Below are 18,553 nucleotides of genomic sequence, written 5' to 3'. Positions count from 1 at the left end.
TTCTCACCGCTTTCATTTTTTATTTTTATTTTTAGAGGAAATTGTGGAGCACATAACTACATGTTCATCTAAACATCACTTTAACAGTATATCACTGCAAAGGTATTTCAAACTTCGTTTTACCCCTAAATGAAGAACGAAAAACTTTGGTGTGATTATTTCAGGGCCTTTAGATAGATAGATAGATAGATAGATAGATAGATAGATAGATAGATAGATAGATAGATAGATAGATAGATAGATAGATAGATAGATAGATAGATAGATAGATAGATAGATAGATAGATAGATAGAAACAAAAACAGGACTGCAGAAAGATGTTCAGCCTTTGTCTCCTCATAACTCATAGAGGTTTCTGAGAGAACTCATGCTAGCAAGTCAATAAATGCGTATGCTATATGATGACAAACAAACACCTCCACAAGTTCATACACACATTCAGAAACACACCTGGAGGCAATATAACAGTGTGCGTATCTCCAGACTAGATGTACAGCTACAAAGATTCCTCAAAAACAATCATGTACAATCAAACTGCTTGCGGAAAGGAAAAAGATAAAGATGGAATAGGAAAAAGGAGCCCAACAGATTGAGAAACTCACATTCGACTGCTGGGAGGGATTTTGCGTCCGTCTCTGAACCAGGTAACCTGTGGTTGAGGAAAACAGCGAATGCGAGGCGCCGGTATAACGGCTCCTTCTCCTTGGGATACGGCTTGAGCCCGTTCCCCATCCTCAAAACTTCCCATATCTGCAGATAAAAACAAAACAAAAGAGTTAGCAAATGTGTTAAACTTATATTGTGCATATATTAGCATTTAGCACATAACATCTGTGTAAACACTGCCTCATAACACCACTACAAATACAAACAGGACTTTCATTTCTGGTACAAGTGCCGACATCAGTGGATAAAAACAGTTGCCAGAGACAGACACACTGCAGAATTTTCCAGGGTTTTCTAGTGTCTTTCACCATCTGCTTCAGCTGGGCAGCGTTTGACAGGCGTGCTCTGACACGGCGCCAGACATCGTCGTGGATGCCGTCGGATTGGGGATGATATGTTTCAGCTAGCTATCGGCCATGACAGTGACCAGAACTGACTCATCCGAACGGACATTCACCATGCGTTAAATCAGCAGTCATTCTTTTTTACACCCCTATCTGATTCAGCAACATAAACGTCCTTGTTGCTTTCACACGGACATGAGTAGATAACTAAGCTTCCTGTAAATAAATAGATTTATTAGTTCTGGTATTACAATACTGCACATGGCAATAACAATCACTGGAAAAGAAGGTTTGTAGAGCAACTTTTACTCTCACGATGTGTGTTTGGTAACACTTTATTTTGATGGTTCCTTTTGAAAATTTTTTTTATTATAAGTAACTTTGCAACTAAATGTCAACTTATTATAACCGTAACCCAACTACCAGTCTATTAATACTCTACTAACACTCTAATGAGAGTTAGTAGGCATGTAGGTGCAACGTTACTTAAAGGGACCATCAAAATAAAGTTAAAACGTGTGTTTTAAAAGCAAACAAAAATGTTCAAAAGTCTAGGGTCTGTACAATTTTTTTTTTTCAATTAAAGTCTCTTATTCACAACAAGCCTGCATTTATTTGATCAAAAACACAGTAATATTATAAAATATTATTATACCTGATGGCAAAGCTGAATTTTCAGCATCATTACTCCAGTCTTCAGTGTCACATGATCCTTCAGAAATCATTATAATATGGTGATTTGGTGCTCAAGAAAACTGTCTGATTAGTAATGTTGAAAATGTTTTTGCTGATTCGTTGATGAATAGAACAGCATTTATGTGAAATAGAAATCTTTTGAAACAGTATAAAGGTCTTTACTGCACTTTCACTCTCAACTGTTTTTAAAAGGTTGGTACACCCAGAAATGAACATTTTCTCATCATTTACTCACGTTATTATTACTCTCGTGATTTCAACCCTGTAATATTGGAGGTCTAAGGCAGAATGTGAGACGTTGAAAGAAAGTAATATGGGGTCAGAATCACATGAGGGTGAATAAATGACTAAACTTTCACTTTTGGGTGAACTATTCCTTTTGTTAGCAAAGAAAGTTAGAAACGGACACAATTTCGAGCTACACAGTGTGGAAGAGATTTAAAAATCAAAGGCAGCGTCTTTAATTTCAAGAGCATTATTCATCAAAAGGCTAATTAAGGAAAACCACTTAAAAAATTATACAATATCCAGAATGGCAATGTCCTGCCTTTGATATCACAATGTCATTTCCTGTGTATTGACTCTTGTATTTGATTGCTCTCACTTCATCCTTCAAACGAAACGAAAGGTAATTGGATGTCAATTATTGCACAGGTGCTTGAAAGGGAAATGAGAAAAGCAAATAAGGTCTAAGTACTTCCATCTTGACCAGAAGTGAAGCACCTCCACATATCCTGAAATGAAAGGAGATAATAAGAAGCGATGGACCGATACATCAGCCAGGCTGATTAATTCGACAACAGTCGGCCATTTTTAGATTTTTACATATTCGCAGATGTGTTAGTTCCAATACGAAGGTGCTTGTGTTGTTTTTGAACGAAGTCCACCAAAGCTGCATTTATTTGATCAACAAATATAGTAAAAGCATCCTTGCTCCAGTCTTCAGTGTCACATGAGTCTTCAGAAATCATTCTAATATACTGATTTGGTGATCAAGAAACATTTATTACTATTATTAGTAATGTTGAAAACATTTGTGCTGATTCGTTGATGAATAGTAAGTTCAAAAGTTAAAAAAAATCTTTTGTAACATTAGAAATGCCTTTACTGTCACTTTTGATCAATGTATTAATTAAGGAGGCTTGTTTGAACTGAAATGTTTATTTAAATAGAGAGCGTTTGAGCCTTTTTATCCGTAATCATTATAATCACACAATAACAGGCTAATGTTAGTGTTTTAATAAAGCACAATTTTTTCTTCAAGTATTTTTGTGTGCTGAGATATTTGTGATATTTAAAAACAAACATATTGAAAGAATTTACTGTGAATCTTGTGCACATTTTGCTTATATTGAACACGGATCAGCGAGGAAGTTGTTGTGATTACAGATTTGTTTCTCTCATACTTTGAGAGAGAACTTCAATAATGACCGGACAGTAGGCAGTGAAACTTGAATCTGCCTTGAAACACCAGAGACTTGCCACTCGGTTCAAGCGCAGCAGCTGTTCCTCATGCTAAACAGATTATAAAGCTGAGGAATGAATTAAATTCTGAGAGAGCGAAGCGATTGGTCCCCACAACCACATCAATCTAATGATGAAGTTAAAGTGGACCAGCTGTGGCATTGGATAGGAGCTTTTAATGAAACACAGGTACGTCACCTCACCAACAGCTGCCGTTCCTGAGACACACACACACACACACACGTTGTGTTTTCATGTAGACATAATGATTTACTGTACAAACTGTATATTCTATCCCCTTACACTAACTCTACCCCTAAACCTACCCATCACAGAAAACTTTCAGCATTTTTACATAAAAAAAAAAAAACATCACTTAGTATGACTTAGAAGCTGTTTTCCTCATGGGGACCAAAAAATGTCCCCACAAGGACAAGGATTTCGGATATTGCCATCTTTGGGGGGATATTTTGTCCCCATGTTGTAGGGTTTAACAGGCCACACACACACACACACACACACACTATTCTAGGGCACAATTTGACCGTCTATTACTATGTTACTCACATGCCACTTGTACTTCGGTTCTCCTCTGTAACAACGCTCCGACTCGGTTCCTCACAATACACCGGTAGAAGCCAGAATGCGATCTGTCCAGAGACGGTATCAAATACCTGTGAGAGATAAAACATAGAGGGTTTACTCTCCAAAACCACAATAAAACATAACGTAATGCCAAACTGTCATTCATAAGCTTTTTATGTATATTTTATATGTATAAATGGCTCTCATTCATTCTGACATGCCGTCCTTCGCAAACAGAACATCTCTGTAATTTGTCAAAACAGTCAGGCTCGCACAAGCACGGCAGAGAGCGTTTCCCTTTCATTTCAACGTATGCTCCTTATCTTTTATGGAGGAACTCCTGAGAGAATATAAATACAGCTATACACTATTTTTTTCCTTATTCCCATCTCATTGTGATGACCTTGAATTCTTCTTTTTCAGTGCAGAATGTAAATGTCTTCACATTACCATCTTCCCCTCAGTAGGTGGCGCTCTAACATACACAATGACTATGTGGAAGTAAAACAAGCTGCCCCGGGTTTTAGTGAGGCCTGTGAGTGAGTAAATAGCACATGATTAGACCATGTCCCAACAGTTTTATGTTCCTTTGCACGAGTCCCTTGTTACTTTCATTATAGCCGGTATGGCAGAGAAAACCAACTGAGACCACAGAAGTGTTAATTACTTGCTTCTGTTGTTTATTTGTAAAAGACTGAATTCCCACAGCAAATGAATTAACAGCCATGAGATGAAACAAAGTTCCTCATATTTGACTGATAAAGATCAGAGCAATGAATATCTGCCATTTTAAAGTATAAAGGATCATATCTCTTCAGAAGACTTTATTATGTCATTATATTAAGTCATTATGGACTTTTATGATACTTTAATGGTGCTTTTTGAGCCTGGCAGTAAAAATCCACATCCAATTTTGTTATATTTTGATACAAACCCAAAATATTCATATTTACATTTGGTAAAGAATTCCATGGCTATCGAACAACATATTTTCTAAATGGGTTTAATTATGTTTAATCCATCAGTGCTTTGCTTTTAAAAAGGATACATACAAAATGACTTGATGCTGTACAGATAAGTTTTATATGTTGACCTGTTACATGCTTTACTACGAAACAAAACCATTAAAAAATAAAAGTAAAATACAAAATTATTTTGCAAGCAACATGTACTACCGTTAAATAGTTTAGGTTAAGTATGTCTTTTATTTATTTTTATTTTTTTTAAGAAATTAACACTCATTTAGTAAGGGAACATTACATAATCAAAAATGACAATCATGTCATTTTAAAATATAATTTTATAATTATATGTCTTAATAAAAATAACATTATGCAAAGTATTTATATTTCAAATAAATACTGTTCCTATTAACTATCTATTTATCAAAGAATCCTGAAACATGTATCATAGTTTCCACAAAAATATTAAGCAGCACAAAAGTTAACATTTTTTATAATAATAATAATGAATATAGCTGCAAGCAGCAATTATCAGGGTTCAAGTACTTTAAGGCCTTTAAGCCAATGCGTAAAAAGGTTATGGTTTATTTAGCAAGCATGCAACCACATGGAAAAGACCATTTACCATAATAATCAAAATCATAGTCACAAAATAATAATGTTTCTTGAACAGCAGAACAGCATATTAGAATGATTTCTGAAGGATCATGTGACACTGAAGTCTGGAGTAATGACGTGCTGCCATCACAGGAATATATAACATTTATATATAGGATATATATATATATATATATATATATATATATATATATATATATATATATATATATATATATATATATATATATATTAATTCAAAACTGTAATGATGTTTCATTTTATTTTTTACATATTCTTCTCTTGTGTGTGTGTGTGTGTGTGTGTGTGTGTGTGTGTGTGTGTGTGTGTGTGTGTGTGTGTGTGTGTGTGTGTGTGTGTTTTAAAAAAATGAACAGACCAAAATCTTTTGATATTTCTATATAGTTAGTGGCTCAAAAAGTTCTGCTGTGAAACAAGCAAAGATGGCAAACTTTAAATCTCACACTTCCAGCCGAGCAGCTGCAGTTGAGATGAGCAGATTTCTTTTCTCTTCTGTATACACCAACTAAAACTTCATTACTTTAATTCACCTTTTATTGTGAAGTGGATGAAATCGGATCATCTTCCAGACATTTTAATTCAGATAGACCACATTTTCTTTCAGCCCGACTGACCTGATCTCAAATTAAAATGACCTGAAGGCCCATGGGCCACACATTACTGGACCGGAATGCTCTCCGACCTCCCGGATCAATGATGGAGGGAGATAAAAGAATGAAACTGCACAGAAATGAGCGGGGTAGAGGGAAGGAATGCGAGAAGGAGAGGGAGAGGGAGATGAGGAAAACACTCTGTGTTTCGATCTAGATGCTTTAAAAAGCCATTGACCTCAGATGGCAATCAATACAAACAATGGAGTAGAGACAGTAAAGAGATCTGTACAGACGCTGAGAGACAGAGGCAGAGAGAGAACATAATGGCAAAAATAAGAGAAAGGAAAAAGACAACAAACAAAGAAATGATTATGATAGAGAGATGGACACAGAAACACATGCAAACAGGAAGACAACAAGTGGACAGTGATTGACTAGCCAGGTGCTGTTAGAAGGTCAGTTGTGTGTTTTTTCAGTCAAGGCGTCAACATTATCTGTCACTCAAACTGCAGCTGAAGTAGCTTCTTATTTACAATGTAGTGCCATTGTGTCAGCCGCTTAAATTTTGAAGTAAACTATTTAATTTCCATTGAGAAACTACTTGTACCCATAATACACTCCGATTGAAGGAACACGACCAATGTACACCAGAGGGGGAGGAGACAGACCAAATACATAACATAAAACATATCCTTACAATTTTTTTTTTTTTTTATTCTGACCCAAATATTTTGGGGGTTTTACCATTATAAATATTATCAATACTAACAAACTGCTTCACTGATGATTTTTTTATGAAACTATACATTTTTAGCCTTTACACTTTTTTTCTTCACCCTTACATTTGTTACCAAATGCCTTTCAAAACACAGCAAATTCATTTTAATTCAGAAGCTGAAAATATGGTAATCGACTTACATAAATAATTGACTTACTATCAAAAACGAGCACTATATAAACTCTCAGAGCAGACTACAGTTCACGAGAATAGAAGAGCTGTTAGTGCCTATTATCTCATACCACACTGACTCCAGACCTGTAGTTTAACCTACCGCTAACTGTGAGAGACGAAAGATAGTGTGGGTGTGGAGGAATACAGCTGGAGTTTCGAAAGTGAGAGTGGATAGAGTGATAGGGCTTGAATGACGGGTGTCTTGTTAGAATGCAAGAGTTGAAGAGAGCTGTTATTAACAGACTATAATGAAATATCAAATGATATTAGCGATGAGGTTAGCGGGTTGCAGATCCTGCCAGGCATGGTAAATTGCTTCTTGTGTGAAGTATATTAGCGCTAATGAACTAATTAGGAAGTTTGGGGGCCTGGTGGGGGGTATAGCTTTTTAGTGTGATACAAAGCTTCACACATGCCCCGAAACATTTGGGCTGCCTACACCCCTGCAGGCTGCACACGCTACATGAGCTAAACTCTACTAGATAAAGAGAGAATGCTGTGATCTGATTAACAGGGTCCTAGTCATTGCTCACAAATATTAGATTAGGTTTATACAGGTAACGCTGTCATATCACTAGCCAGTTTGGCGTGTTACTTATTATGTTTACTCACTTTGCTGGGGAAGTTCATAAGCCAAATCTGTGCAGATTAAGAACATGCACGTCACTATGCAACAAATAATGGCGCGCTTGTTCATTTGCATTGAAGCAATAGCGAAGATTAAAAAGCATTTGGTTAACAGAAAGACATTGTTATTCTCCAACATCCTACAATTTTTTTTTTTTTTTTTTTTTTTTTTGTATGTTCATTGTACTGTATTGATCTGTCCACCTAAAACACATTTTTTGGTGAAAAGGATGAGGATGAAAGAGGAAGGGAGGAGATGGTTGGATGACAGGATTTTTTATTTTTTGAATAAGAAATGAATGTATGAAATCCAAATTTAGTAATATATATAAGCTGTGAGGTAGTTAATCTGGTTAATTACTTTTCTTATTTGGCTAGTAGAAGTTTTGAATGGCCGGTAACTTTGAATGGCCTGTAATTGGCCGGTGAGTGAAAAAGTAAAAAAAAGTAAAAAAAAAAAAAAAAAGTTAATTTCAAACCCTGTGAATATATATATATATATATATATATATATATATATATATATATATATATATATATATATATATATATATATATATATATATATATATAAATATATACATATATACATATATATATATATACACCTTTCAAACACATAAGTATTTATACACCACCATTCAAAAGTTTGGAATTTTTTAATGTTTTTGAAATAAGTTTCTCATGCTCACCAAGGCTGCATTTATTTGATCAAACTTATTTTAAATTGTATATATATATATATATATATATATATATATATATATATATATATATATATATATATTTAAATTATATTACAATTTAAAATAAGTTTGTTTCAAGATTCTTTGATGAGTTTAAGAAGTTTGAAGAAGAACTTTCTTTTGAAATAGAAATCTTTTGTAACATTATAAATGTCTTTACCATAAAATATAATATAATAATGCATACTTAAAACCTCATACCTGTTAAGAATGGTGCAGAAATCAGAGATGAAATAGGCTGAGGATTTATTTCCTCCAAACTTCATGATGTACTGAGTGTGCAATGACTTGTGGGTAAATTTCCCTCTGCACTTCCTGTGAGTTATGATCCCTGATGTCCTCTTGTTCCCTAAAACTTAGAATCTCACTTTAAATGGCCAAACACCCTGTAAAGTCCACTTGGGCTCTATCACCGAATTGGACGCACCCGTATTCTGACAGATGGTGCTGTGGCTCTGAATTTAACCTTGCAGAGTTTCGTGAAGAATAAAGCAGCATATATTCAGGGTGACTTCCTCTCTATCTTCCTCTCGCCCGTTCCTTCTTTTCTCTAATGAATATAATTAACCTTTAAAGAGCTGTGAGCTTGTGCAGCAGGTTGAGAGAGTCAGTAGGGGCCGGGGCTTCAGACATTGATTGATTGATGTTCCAGCCAACAGAGCGCAATGTCAGGTCCCCTTTAATTAGCCTTCCGTTAACGGAGAAGAGAAAAGAGCGAGATAGAGTGAGAAAGCACAGGAGCAAAAAGTGTCAGACGAAGTTCAAACACCCCTGACTGAGACGACTGACAAACAGACGCCCGTCTGTGCTGATGTTGCCTTGGCAAACCGTCGCTGTTGGATGAAGTGGTCGTCAGTTTCTTTGTGACTTGCCAAAGAAAAACTTTTCATTCAAAGAACTTGAGCATTGAACTACTTTGTTTCAATCGCATGACTCCTGCCCACTGAATGTTATTTATGTTCGCAAACATGTTTTTACAACACTATCTGGATAATAATTGAAAACTATCAATGGCCAGCATTTCTATAGGTCTCTTGAGATTATTAGACTGCCTTTATTGGATTAAATGCATTTCTATCAGGGCATCAACGATGTTGTAAGACCCTGGAGAGTTTAAAGAACTCGTCGGAAATGCCTATGTAGGGGAATACTGAAAAGGCTTGAATGTGTACAAGAATAACTGAGGCTCAAATGCTTTATCAACCGTCAGCCTCACCACTTTCACTAATCATTAACAAAAATGTTGCATGAATCAGTCATTCTCTACAGTTATATTCAGTTTGGTTTAATTGTCACTATCTTCTGTTAGCCTGTCTTACGCCTGCTAGACTGTTGGGATTTCAGCAATCCTATAAGATTATCACAAATCACACTGTATTAAATCTAATAAACTTGGGTACGACATGTACTGTACGTAGACTGAACGATGATGACACCTATTGAACCGTAGACTATGACGCAAGTTAGTATAGAAGAATAAAACGTAATTAGCAAGGTGAATTGCACTTTACCGCTCTCAAAATAATTAAATAGTTGCATAAATATATGCATATTTTGCAATAAACAACATATTTAAAGCAATAGTTGCACATTCATCCACTGCCTATTGAGAAAGTGGATACTGTTGCACTCTTTTAATTCTGTATTCAGCGCAACCAAATTCTGTCCAAATTGAGCTGTTGAATTTTAAAACCCATTCTCAATTCAGTTCTGAATTGCACACAACCCTGGCATGAACGGCATACTTATGAACATATTCAACAATGTCTGCAAGGTCAGATTGCAACAATTCCATCGGGAGGTAACTGGAAACCAGATTATGGATGCACTCATACATACACAGATACACCACCAGACACGCACACACACAGTTACACTAAAAGAATGCTGGTTGGAAGTCTCATATTTCAGGTGCGGAAAAGAAACCATTAGCATTGTCTGGACTGAAAGCCATTCTCAATAAGTGCGTCGGTATCCGGTCGAAGACATCCAGAAAGCGTCACAACAGAACGCTAATGTTTGCATGAAAAAAGAAAACAACAGAACGCTTTTTCTGCTCCAGTGCTGTCTTTGACATTGCGTGGTTTCAGGCAAAAATAAAGAATGAAAGGAAGAAAGCAGATCTTTTTTGTACAGGCCTACGCTGCAGGTGATTCAATTTGCTGGGAGCGAAACGCAACATCGGCTCGGAATGCAGGCGCTGTTACAGGAAACACTGATAACATCTGCTGCCTATAGAATAATCAGTGCATATAGTTGATGAATGACACAGCCTTTCAGTAACCAAACAACAGCGGTACTTGCTGTTTTGGGGACACTAATGGCGGGTATGTTGAAATAAGAAGAGGTTGTTTGCTTATTTAAGACGTACTAGTGAAGGTCTGTTTATTTCGGTACTGGAGAAACACTGTACACAGTTTATCTGACTAGGAGTCGATGACTTCAACGCAATTGAGTTTAAACAAATCAGTCACGTCACGTGATGTGTGAAATTATGAGAATTTAGATTGCAAGTTAACAGATTCAATCCTATCTAGTGCCTGCTACAGACTATGTGATTTCAGCAATCCTATAAGATCATCACAAATCACACTGCATGACATGGATCTAATAAACTTGGGTACTACATGTACTGTATGTAGACTGTACGATAGAAGTATAAAATGTCATCAGTATGCGGTATGGTAAACAAATAGAGCAAGATGAATCGCATTTTAGCAGTTTTGGTTTTTAATGTGCACTGAAAAAAATAGAAAGCGAAAGAGGAGAATATGGATGTGGTCATGGCTAGGGAATTTAAGTTTTAGCGCCATGTTGCATTTGTATTGGCTAGTCAGTAGATGTTGGTCGTATAGCAGTAAACACACTGTGAGATGATCATGCTAAATTTCTGAAACTGTCAGGTTATTATCATATCTTTGGTCACAAGACAGTGACAACGGCCATCTTTAAACCTCTCTCTGACGTGGGACCGCCTTTTAATGTTACCGCCCAAAATCGTATAATGTGTACCAGGCATAAATATGGTCTTATAGTGACAATATACGTTTTTGCAAGGGGAGTAACAAAAAAAAAAAAAATCAAACATTGGATCTAATTGGCTTTCATTGAATGGATGAAAAAAAAAAAAAAAAACATTGGTTTTTGGGGGAATTATTAATTTAATGCCTTTAAAAATGGCTCTTTTATAAATAATGTAATTAGATCGGCCATTCATAGTGTTGACATAACAGTTATTGGTATGAGCTTCAAATTTCCTAATCAATGTACACTGTAAAAACTAAAGGAGCCTCAAGTATCCTGTCGGATACTCAAGGAACTTCAAAATGTAATTTTGGTGCCTCAAAGCTCTTTTTCCTATAGTAGGGTTACTGGAGGACCATTGACAATCTTTGAGGTTCTTGCTGGAACTTATGGGATCCTTTAAGCACTTTGTATTTACTTCAGAGGTTCTGGAGTCACCTTTTCATTACCATGAGACCTCGAAGTGCTTTGGGGGAAAATAGAGGAACCTGAATGCGATAAAAGGGTTATTGGAAGATCTTTTAACATTCAAGTGGTTCCTGGAAGATCTCTTATGTTAAAGCCAGCATCTGGAGGAACCCAATGGTTCAGTGAGGCCCGAATTAGATTATTATTCTATTATTATTATTATTATAGGCTACTTAAGTTTGATTCAGAATACATACCCAGGTGAAAAAGACGTACTATTAAATGTATTAAAAATGTACTTGAGTGTGTTTTTAGTAGACCTACAATACAAATATAGCCTACTTTAATGCATTTTTATTATTATTATTATTATAGGCAAGTTTGATTCAGTATACATACCCAGGTGAAAAAGATGTACTATTAAATGTATTAAAAATGTACTTGAGTGTGTTTTTAGTAGACCTACAATACAAATATACTTTAATGCATTTTTAATACATTTAACAGTAACTATAGTCTTTTTCACTTGGGTAGCTTACATATATTTAGTATAGGCCTATTTTATTAAGTCATTTAAACCTTAAACAACAACACTAAATAATAATAATATTATATGAAGAAGAAGAAGCAGGAGGAGAAAAGTATTATTCTGTCACGAAACTGCTGCTATTCCTCTGCTGTCGTCGCTTCAGTGATCCTCGCGCTGCTCGCGCGCAACAGAGCTCAGCTGATCGTCATCAGAAAGTAACGGCTCCTCTCATCAAAGCTTCCGCCGTTTGTTCGGCTCTCCATTACAAGGTTTGTAAACTCGCCAAATAAATATAAATACAGAGTCTACTCACTATTCAAACACACACATATATCTAAACTAAATTTATTATACATTACTACGTTTTTACAGTGTTTACCACTCGTTTATTGCACAGTATCTGGTATGAAGGTTTTAGCCGCGATGCTAACTACGTTGATCTAATGAACAAATGGAAATGATTGACTTATTGTCTTACATTGATTTAGTCATTCAATTCAACATATTTTGTACAACTGTGTCTTCAAATTGCTGATATAGCCTAACTAATTTAGAAAATTCTCTGATTCTTGGCGTTTGTTATGAATAACAAAAACAGGTTATAGTTTGCTCTGTTTTTGTTTAGCCTAACGTTAACTTTACTTACTACAGGTGCCCTCATTCTCTCAAATACCATTTTAAAGCCATTTACTGGTCAATAAATATTATGTTGTGAATAATCAGCTTTGTTCTTTTGTTTCCCCAGAACAACCATTACATTTCTAAAATAATCTGAACATTTCAGTGGCAACATTGAATTACAGTAAGTTACCTGCACCACATGCAACTTTATTACTATGAACTTTCTCTGTGTGAAATTGTATTGTTTGACTGTGTACTTGTGTTTTTTAATCAGTTACTCTCTGAAAATCTTTTCTCATGATCTCAAATCTCATTCATGTTACTCAGAAAAATAATATCACAGGTTTGATTCACAAAAAATGCTATAGACATTTTAACTCTGAATTATAACTTCAAGTTTAGTCTTTTTCGACAAAAAAATAAATAAATAGGAAAAAGCTATTAGGCTTCAGAAGACTTGCAACACAACCCATAACACATGAGTTGTGAACTCATTGATTATTTTTAGGATCTTTTCTGGGACATTTTTGGAGCTTAACCATTTTTACATAAATTGTTGCATTGAATTGAACTAGACAAGAGTACATAAGAATGGTTTCATGAATGATTTACACAATTGTTTTCTGCTTGTGTTTCATGCAGTGTCAGCGATCGGTGACTGGGGTTGCATTATGCCTGAGATCTGCTTTTGGGTTCCACAGACAGAAAGTCAAACAGGTCTGGAACGTCACAAGGCTGAGGAAATTATTAAAATTTCACAACTATCACTTTAATAACCTTACTAACAGTACATTTTGTACTTTGCAGGGATCTCAGTAAGCTGAAATACAAGTTTGATCAAGAATAAAAATCCTCCTGTAGACCTGAAAATCATCGAAGTGCCTGGACCATCCACCAGAAAAGAGGAAAAACAAACGGAAAACGATGCTGTACCTTTTCACTTTTCTAACTCATTAAGTACCTCACACCAACTTGGTCCCATAGTGACATTTTTGACCACAAACGAAATTGCTGATCGTGTGAATTCATATTGAAATGACTGAATTCACCAGTGAACATTCACAGAACAACAGATAATTTTACTGCACCTTAACTCTGTTTCCGGGTCGAAGCCTCTACTTCCTCTATCTTGTTTCATGAGAATACTCAACAACCATTTATGAACACTGTTGATTCAAGTCACACATTTAAGATTTTCAAAAGCCATAGTGTATTACAGTCTCCAGTCTAACGGCATCCCAGACTTAAACATTTTATGATTCAAAATAGCTGAATAACTAATCATCAGAGATTTCAGTATAGAGATAAAGGTTACAGCACAATGAGTGTATATTAGCACTGTTGTTTGTTTTTGGCATCTGATAGAGCTTTTGGACTTGGAAACAGTGATGTCAGACTAACCATCGGACTGAAACACAAATGTTTTAAAGTTAAGTAAAGATGGACATTTTTAATTAGTTCAAATGTAATTTTTTTACATTGATTTATTTAGTGGAACATATGTGTTTCCATGCATTTTGTTGAGATGTCTTTTCTTGTTTATCTATTGTATATACATGGTTGATTATTCATGTTGCTTATGTATTATACTATTTTTTTGTGTAGTCATTGATATTAATCTGTAGTTAGCTTTTTTCCCCATGTGCATGGAAGTGTATGTATAAAAATGAATATCAAATATGTAATAAACAATTCTTATTTTGTATTTGGTTCAATTTGTTTATTATAATAGAAGTCAAAGGTAACCATAGTAATAACATGAAATTAAATATTTAAAAAAAAAATGAAATTTGGTTCCTGGAGGCACCCACAGTGGTTCCACACAGTGCCTAATATAAGAGTTCCTCAGGAAACCTGTGTGGTTCCTCAGAGAACCGGCCCTTTTTAAAGGGTGCCTAGAGGATCTACAGACGGTTCCGCCGGTGTGGCAAAGTGAAGAACCCCAAAAGGTTCCTCCAGGCACCTTTTATTTTTACAGTGTACCATGTCTTTTGAGAACTGAAAAAAAAAAACTGTGACTACAGAACTGTGATAAAAACTGAACTGTAAGAAAATTGAACTGTTACACCTATTTTAAAGGATATTAAAAGATCTTTTACAGAATTTCTGTGAGAACCCTCAGTGGTAACTTGTCTCTGCCATCCTCTAGACAAGGCAAATTATTGCACTGAACTCTAGTTAATTTGTGCAGATCCAGCGTGAAATTGTCCCTGTTAATGTGAAAATATGGTCTGAGAGTCAGCCGTGAGAGGAAATCTTGCTGAGATTTTAACACAAGAAACGAAAACCTGGAGACCAAACCAAACCAAAGGATAATAGAACAAAAAGTAAAGAGAATAAGCCTTAAAACATATCTGCAAAACATTTATCTGGTGATAAGTGAAAGGGCTAGGTTGTATTGTTATGATCCAAGGCCTTCAGAAATAACAGTTAATTAAAGGAGAACTCCAGTCAATTTTAACATTGAGCTCATTTTTTTTTTTTTGTAAATTTGGAGTGCTGTCAGTACAGAGAACAACGACAAAAATCGGTGTTGCCAACACCGTGTTATCCTCTTTTTAAAATTTGCACCCTGTTGACTTCAATGGGGCAAGTTTTAAACCTGCTTTTACCCTCTTAACATCCTTGATGTGTCATTACAAGTGCACAGGTCATGTGAGTGATTCCTTCAGAGTGAACACGATGAATCTGACTGCAGTAGATGTGAAAGATATGAATAAAAATGATGTTAATTTTCAGCGCTCATACCTGTATTTTCTTCCTGTTTTCGGTTGAAGTCCACAGTAGTCGATTGTCGAGTCCACGCGCATAGGTTATCACTTGTAATGACACATCAACAATGTTAAGAGGCTAAAAGCAGGTTTAAAACTTGCCCCATTGAAGTCAACAGGGTGCAAATTTTAAAAAGAAGATAACACGGTGTAGGCAACACAGATTTTTGTCGTTGTTCTCTGTACACTGTAAAAATAAAAGGTGTCTGGAGGAACCTTTTGGGGTTCTTCACTTCGCCACACCGGCGGAACCGACTGTAGATCCTCTAGGCACCCTTTAAAAAGGGCCGGTTCTCTGAGGAACCACACAAGTTTCCTGAGGAACTCTTATATGAAGCACTGTGTGGAACCACTTTGGGTGCCTCCAGGAACCAAATTTCATTTTTTTAAATATTTAATTTCATGTTGTTACTATGGTTACCTTTGACTTCTATTATAATAAACAAATTGAACCAAATACAAAATAAGAATTGTTTATTACATATTTGATATTCATTTTTATACATACACTTCCATGCACATGGGGAAAAAAGCTAACTACAGATTAATATCAATAAGCAATATAATACATAAGCAACATGAATAATCAACCATGTATATACAATAGATAAACAAGAAAAGACATCTCAACAAAATGCATGGAAACACATATGTTCCACGAAATAAATCAATGTAAATAAAATTACATTTGAACTAATTAAAAATGTCCATCATACTTAACTTTAAAACATTTGTGTTTCAGTCCGATGGTTAGTCTGACATCACTGTTTCCAAGTCCAAAAGCTCTATCAGATGCCAAAAACAAACAACAGTGCTATACACTCATCGTGCTGTAACCTTAATCTCTATACTGAAATCTCAGATGGTTTAGTTATTCAGCTATTTTGAATCATAAAATGTTTAAGTCTGGGATATCGTTAGACTGGAGACTGTAATGTACACTATGGCTTTTGAAAATCTTAAATGTGTGACTTGAATCAACAGTGTTCATAAATGGTTGTTGAGTATTCTCATGAAACAAGATAGAGGAAGTAGAGGCTTCGACCTGGAAACAGTATTAAGGTGCAGTAAAATGATCTGTTGTTCTGTGAATGTTCACTGGTGAATTCCAGTCATTTCAATAAGAATCCACACGATCAGCAATTTCGTTTGTGGTCAAAAATGTCACTATGGGACCAAGTTGGTGTGAGGTACTTAACGAGTTAGAAAAGTGAAAAGGTACAGCAGATTCGTTTTCCGTTTGTTTTTCTTCTTTTCTGGTGGATGGTCCAGGCACTTCAATGATTTTCAGGTCTACAGGAGGATTTTTATTCTTGATCAAACTTGTATTTCAGCTTACTGAGATCCCTGCAAAGTACAAAATTTACTGTTAGTAATGTTATTAAAGTGATAGTTGTGAAATTTAAATAATTTCCTCAGCCTTGTGACGTTCCAAACCTGTTTGACTTTCTGTCTGTGGAACCCAAAAGCAGATCTCAGGCATAATGCAACCCCCGGTCGCTTACACTGCATGAAACACAAGAAGAAAACAAATGTGTAAATCATTCATGAAACCATTCTTATGTACTCTTGTCTAGTTCAATTCAATGCAATAATTTATGTAAAAATGGTTAAGCTCCAAAAATGTCCCAGAAAAGATCCTAAAAATAATCAATGAGTTCACAACTCATGTGTTATGGGTTGTGTTGCAAGTCTTCTGAAGCCTAATAGCTTTTTCCTTTTTTTTTTCTTTTTTTTTTTTTTTTTTTGTCGAAAAAGACTAAACTTGAAGTTATAATTCAGAGTTAAGGCCCTTTCACACCGGATGCGTAACGAAAAAGCGAAACGAAAAAGCGAATAGTTCGTGTGCGAATAGTTCGCATCAAAACCATTCACATCAGCCGCGACGCGAATTTGCGACGTCTGTGACGTTCAGAGAGCTTCAACATTCCAAAACTTTCGCGCGAATCGCGCCGACAGCTGAGAAAACATGGACACTTCATCATCATCATCATCATCATCATCATCCAGTCATAGTCATAGCATCCAGTGAAGACGAGCTTTTCATTTTATTTAAAAGACAGAAAAGAAGGTTTTGGGTGCACCCAATCTTACAGAACAGAAAGTCTGAAGGGGAGTATGCTTATGTGCAGTTTTTTTTTGCGTCTTCAACAGTGCGTTTTGTAATGTAACTACACATTACATGTAACACACGAAGTAAGTTAAAAATCATTCGACTAGAAATATCACACAAAGAATGTATAGTATAGCCTACTAAAAGCAGCCCTAAATAGTCTCACTGCATTTTGTTACGTGTTCAAGGTAAACACGGTCTCTGTCTCTATCTTTGACGATAATAGTGTTAGCTTTCTATCCCAAATGTAGTTTGGCCTGCTAGCCTACACAGCACAGGACTATCACACAAAACACTCACAGTCGTGATAACCGGTTGGTTGGCAATGCTACGCCACACATTGTCTTTCAAATCGTTGTCCTTGTAGTATGTGAATTGGCTGAAGCCTATTCTGTCGCCGCAAAAGTAAAAAAAAAATCGACATCGAAGCGAAAAAAATAAAAGTCGTTTTTTCGCCTCAGCACATTCGCGTTCGGTGTGGAAGCGCTCATTACACAAACAGCTGATCAAAAAATAAACCCATCGCGCGAATTATTCGTGCGTCAAAATCGCGTCCAGTGTGAAAGGGCCTTTAAAATGTCTATAGCATTTTTTGTGAATCAAACCTGTGATATTATTTTTCTGAGTAACATGAATGAGATTTGAGATCATGAGAAAAGATTTTCAGAGAGTAACTGATTAAAAACACAAGTACACAGTCAAACAATACAATTGCACACAGAGAAAGTTCATAGTAATAAAGTACTGCGTGTGGTGCAGGTAACTTACTGTAATTCAATGTTGCCACTGAAATGTTCAGATTATTTTAGAAAT

General features: G+C 35.6%; 1 protein-coding gene and 1 long non-coding RNA gene across 2 annotated transcripts in view; one reads left to right on the top strand and one right to left on the bottom strand.

Annotated features, from left to right (window-relative positions):
* The window catches only part of sdk2b (sidekick cell adhesion molecule 2b), a 309,891-nt gene that overhangs the window by 67,928 nt on the left and 223,410 nt on the right, over nucleotides 1-18,553 (bottom strand). Inside the window, exons 3-4 of the mRNA XM_081392177.1 lie at nucleotides 3,738-3,844; nucleotides 603-750 (exon numbers count right to left, since the gene is read on the bottom strand). Of these exons, the coding sequence (XP_081248303.1) occupies nucleotides 603-750; nucleotides 3,738-3,844 (255 nt within the window). The remainder of the gene's footprint in view (nucleotides 1-602; nucleotides 751-3,737; nucleotides 3,845-18,553) is intronic.
* Nucleotides 13,007-13,742, top strand: LOC308706486. The gene is made up of 3 exons (XR_014032038.1): nucleotides 13,007-13,037; nucleotides 13,499-13,573; nucleotides 13,664-13,742. It is a non-coding gene; the product is annotated as an uncharacterized lncRNA (long non-coding RNA).

This window comes from Scardinius erythrophthalmus, assembly GCF_964197995.2.
Source record: "Scardinius erythrophthalmus genome assembly, chromosome: 18".
In the NCBI taxonomy this organism is placed as follows: domain Eukaryota; kingdom Metazoa; phylum Chordata; class Actinopteri; order Cypriniformes; family Leuciscidae; genus Scardinius; species Scardinius erythrophthalmus.
This window is presented reverse-complemented; position numbering and strand designations above follow the sequence as displayed.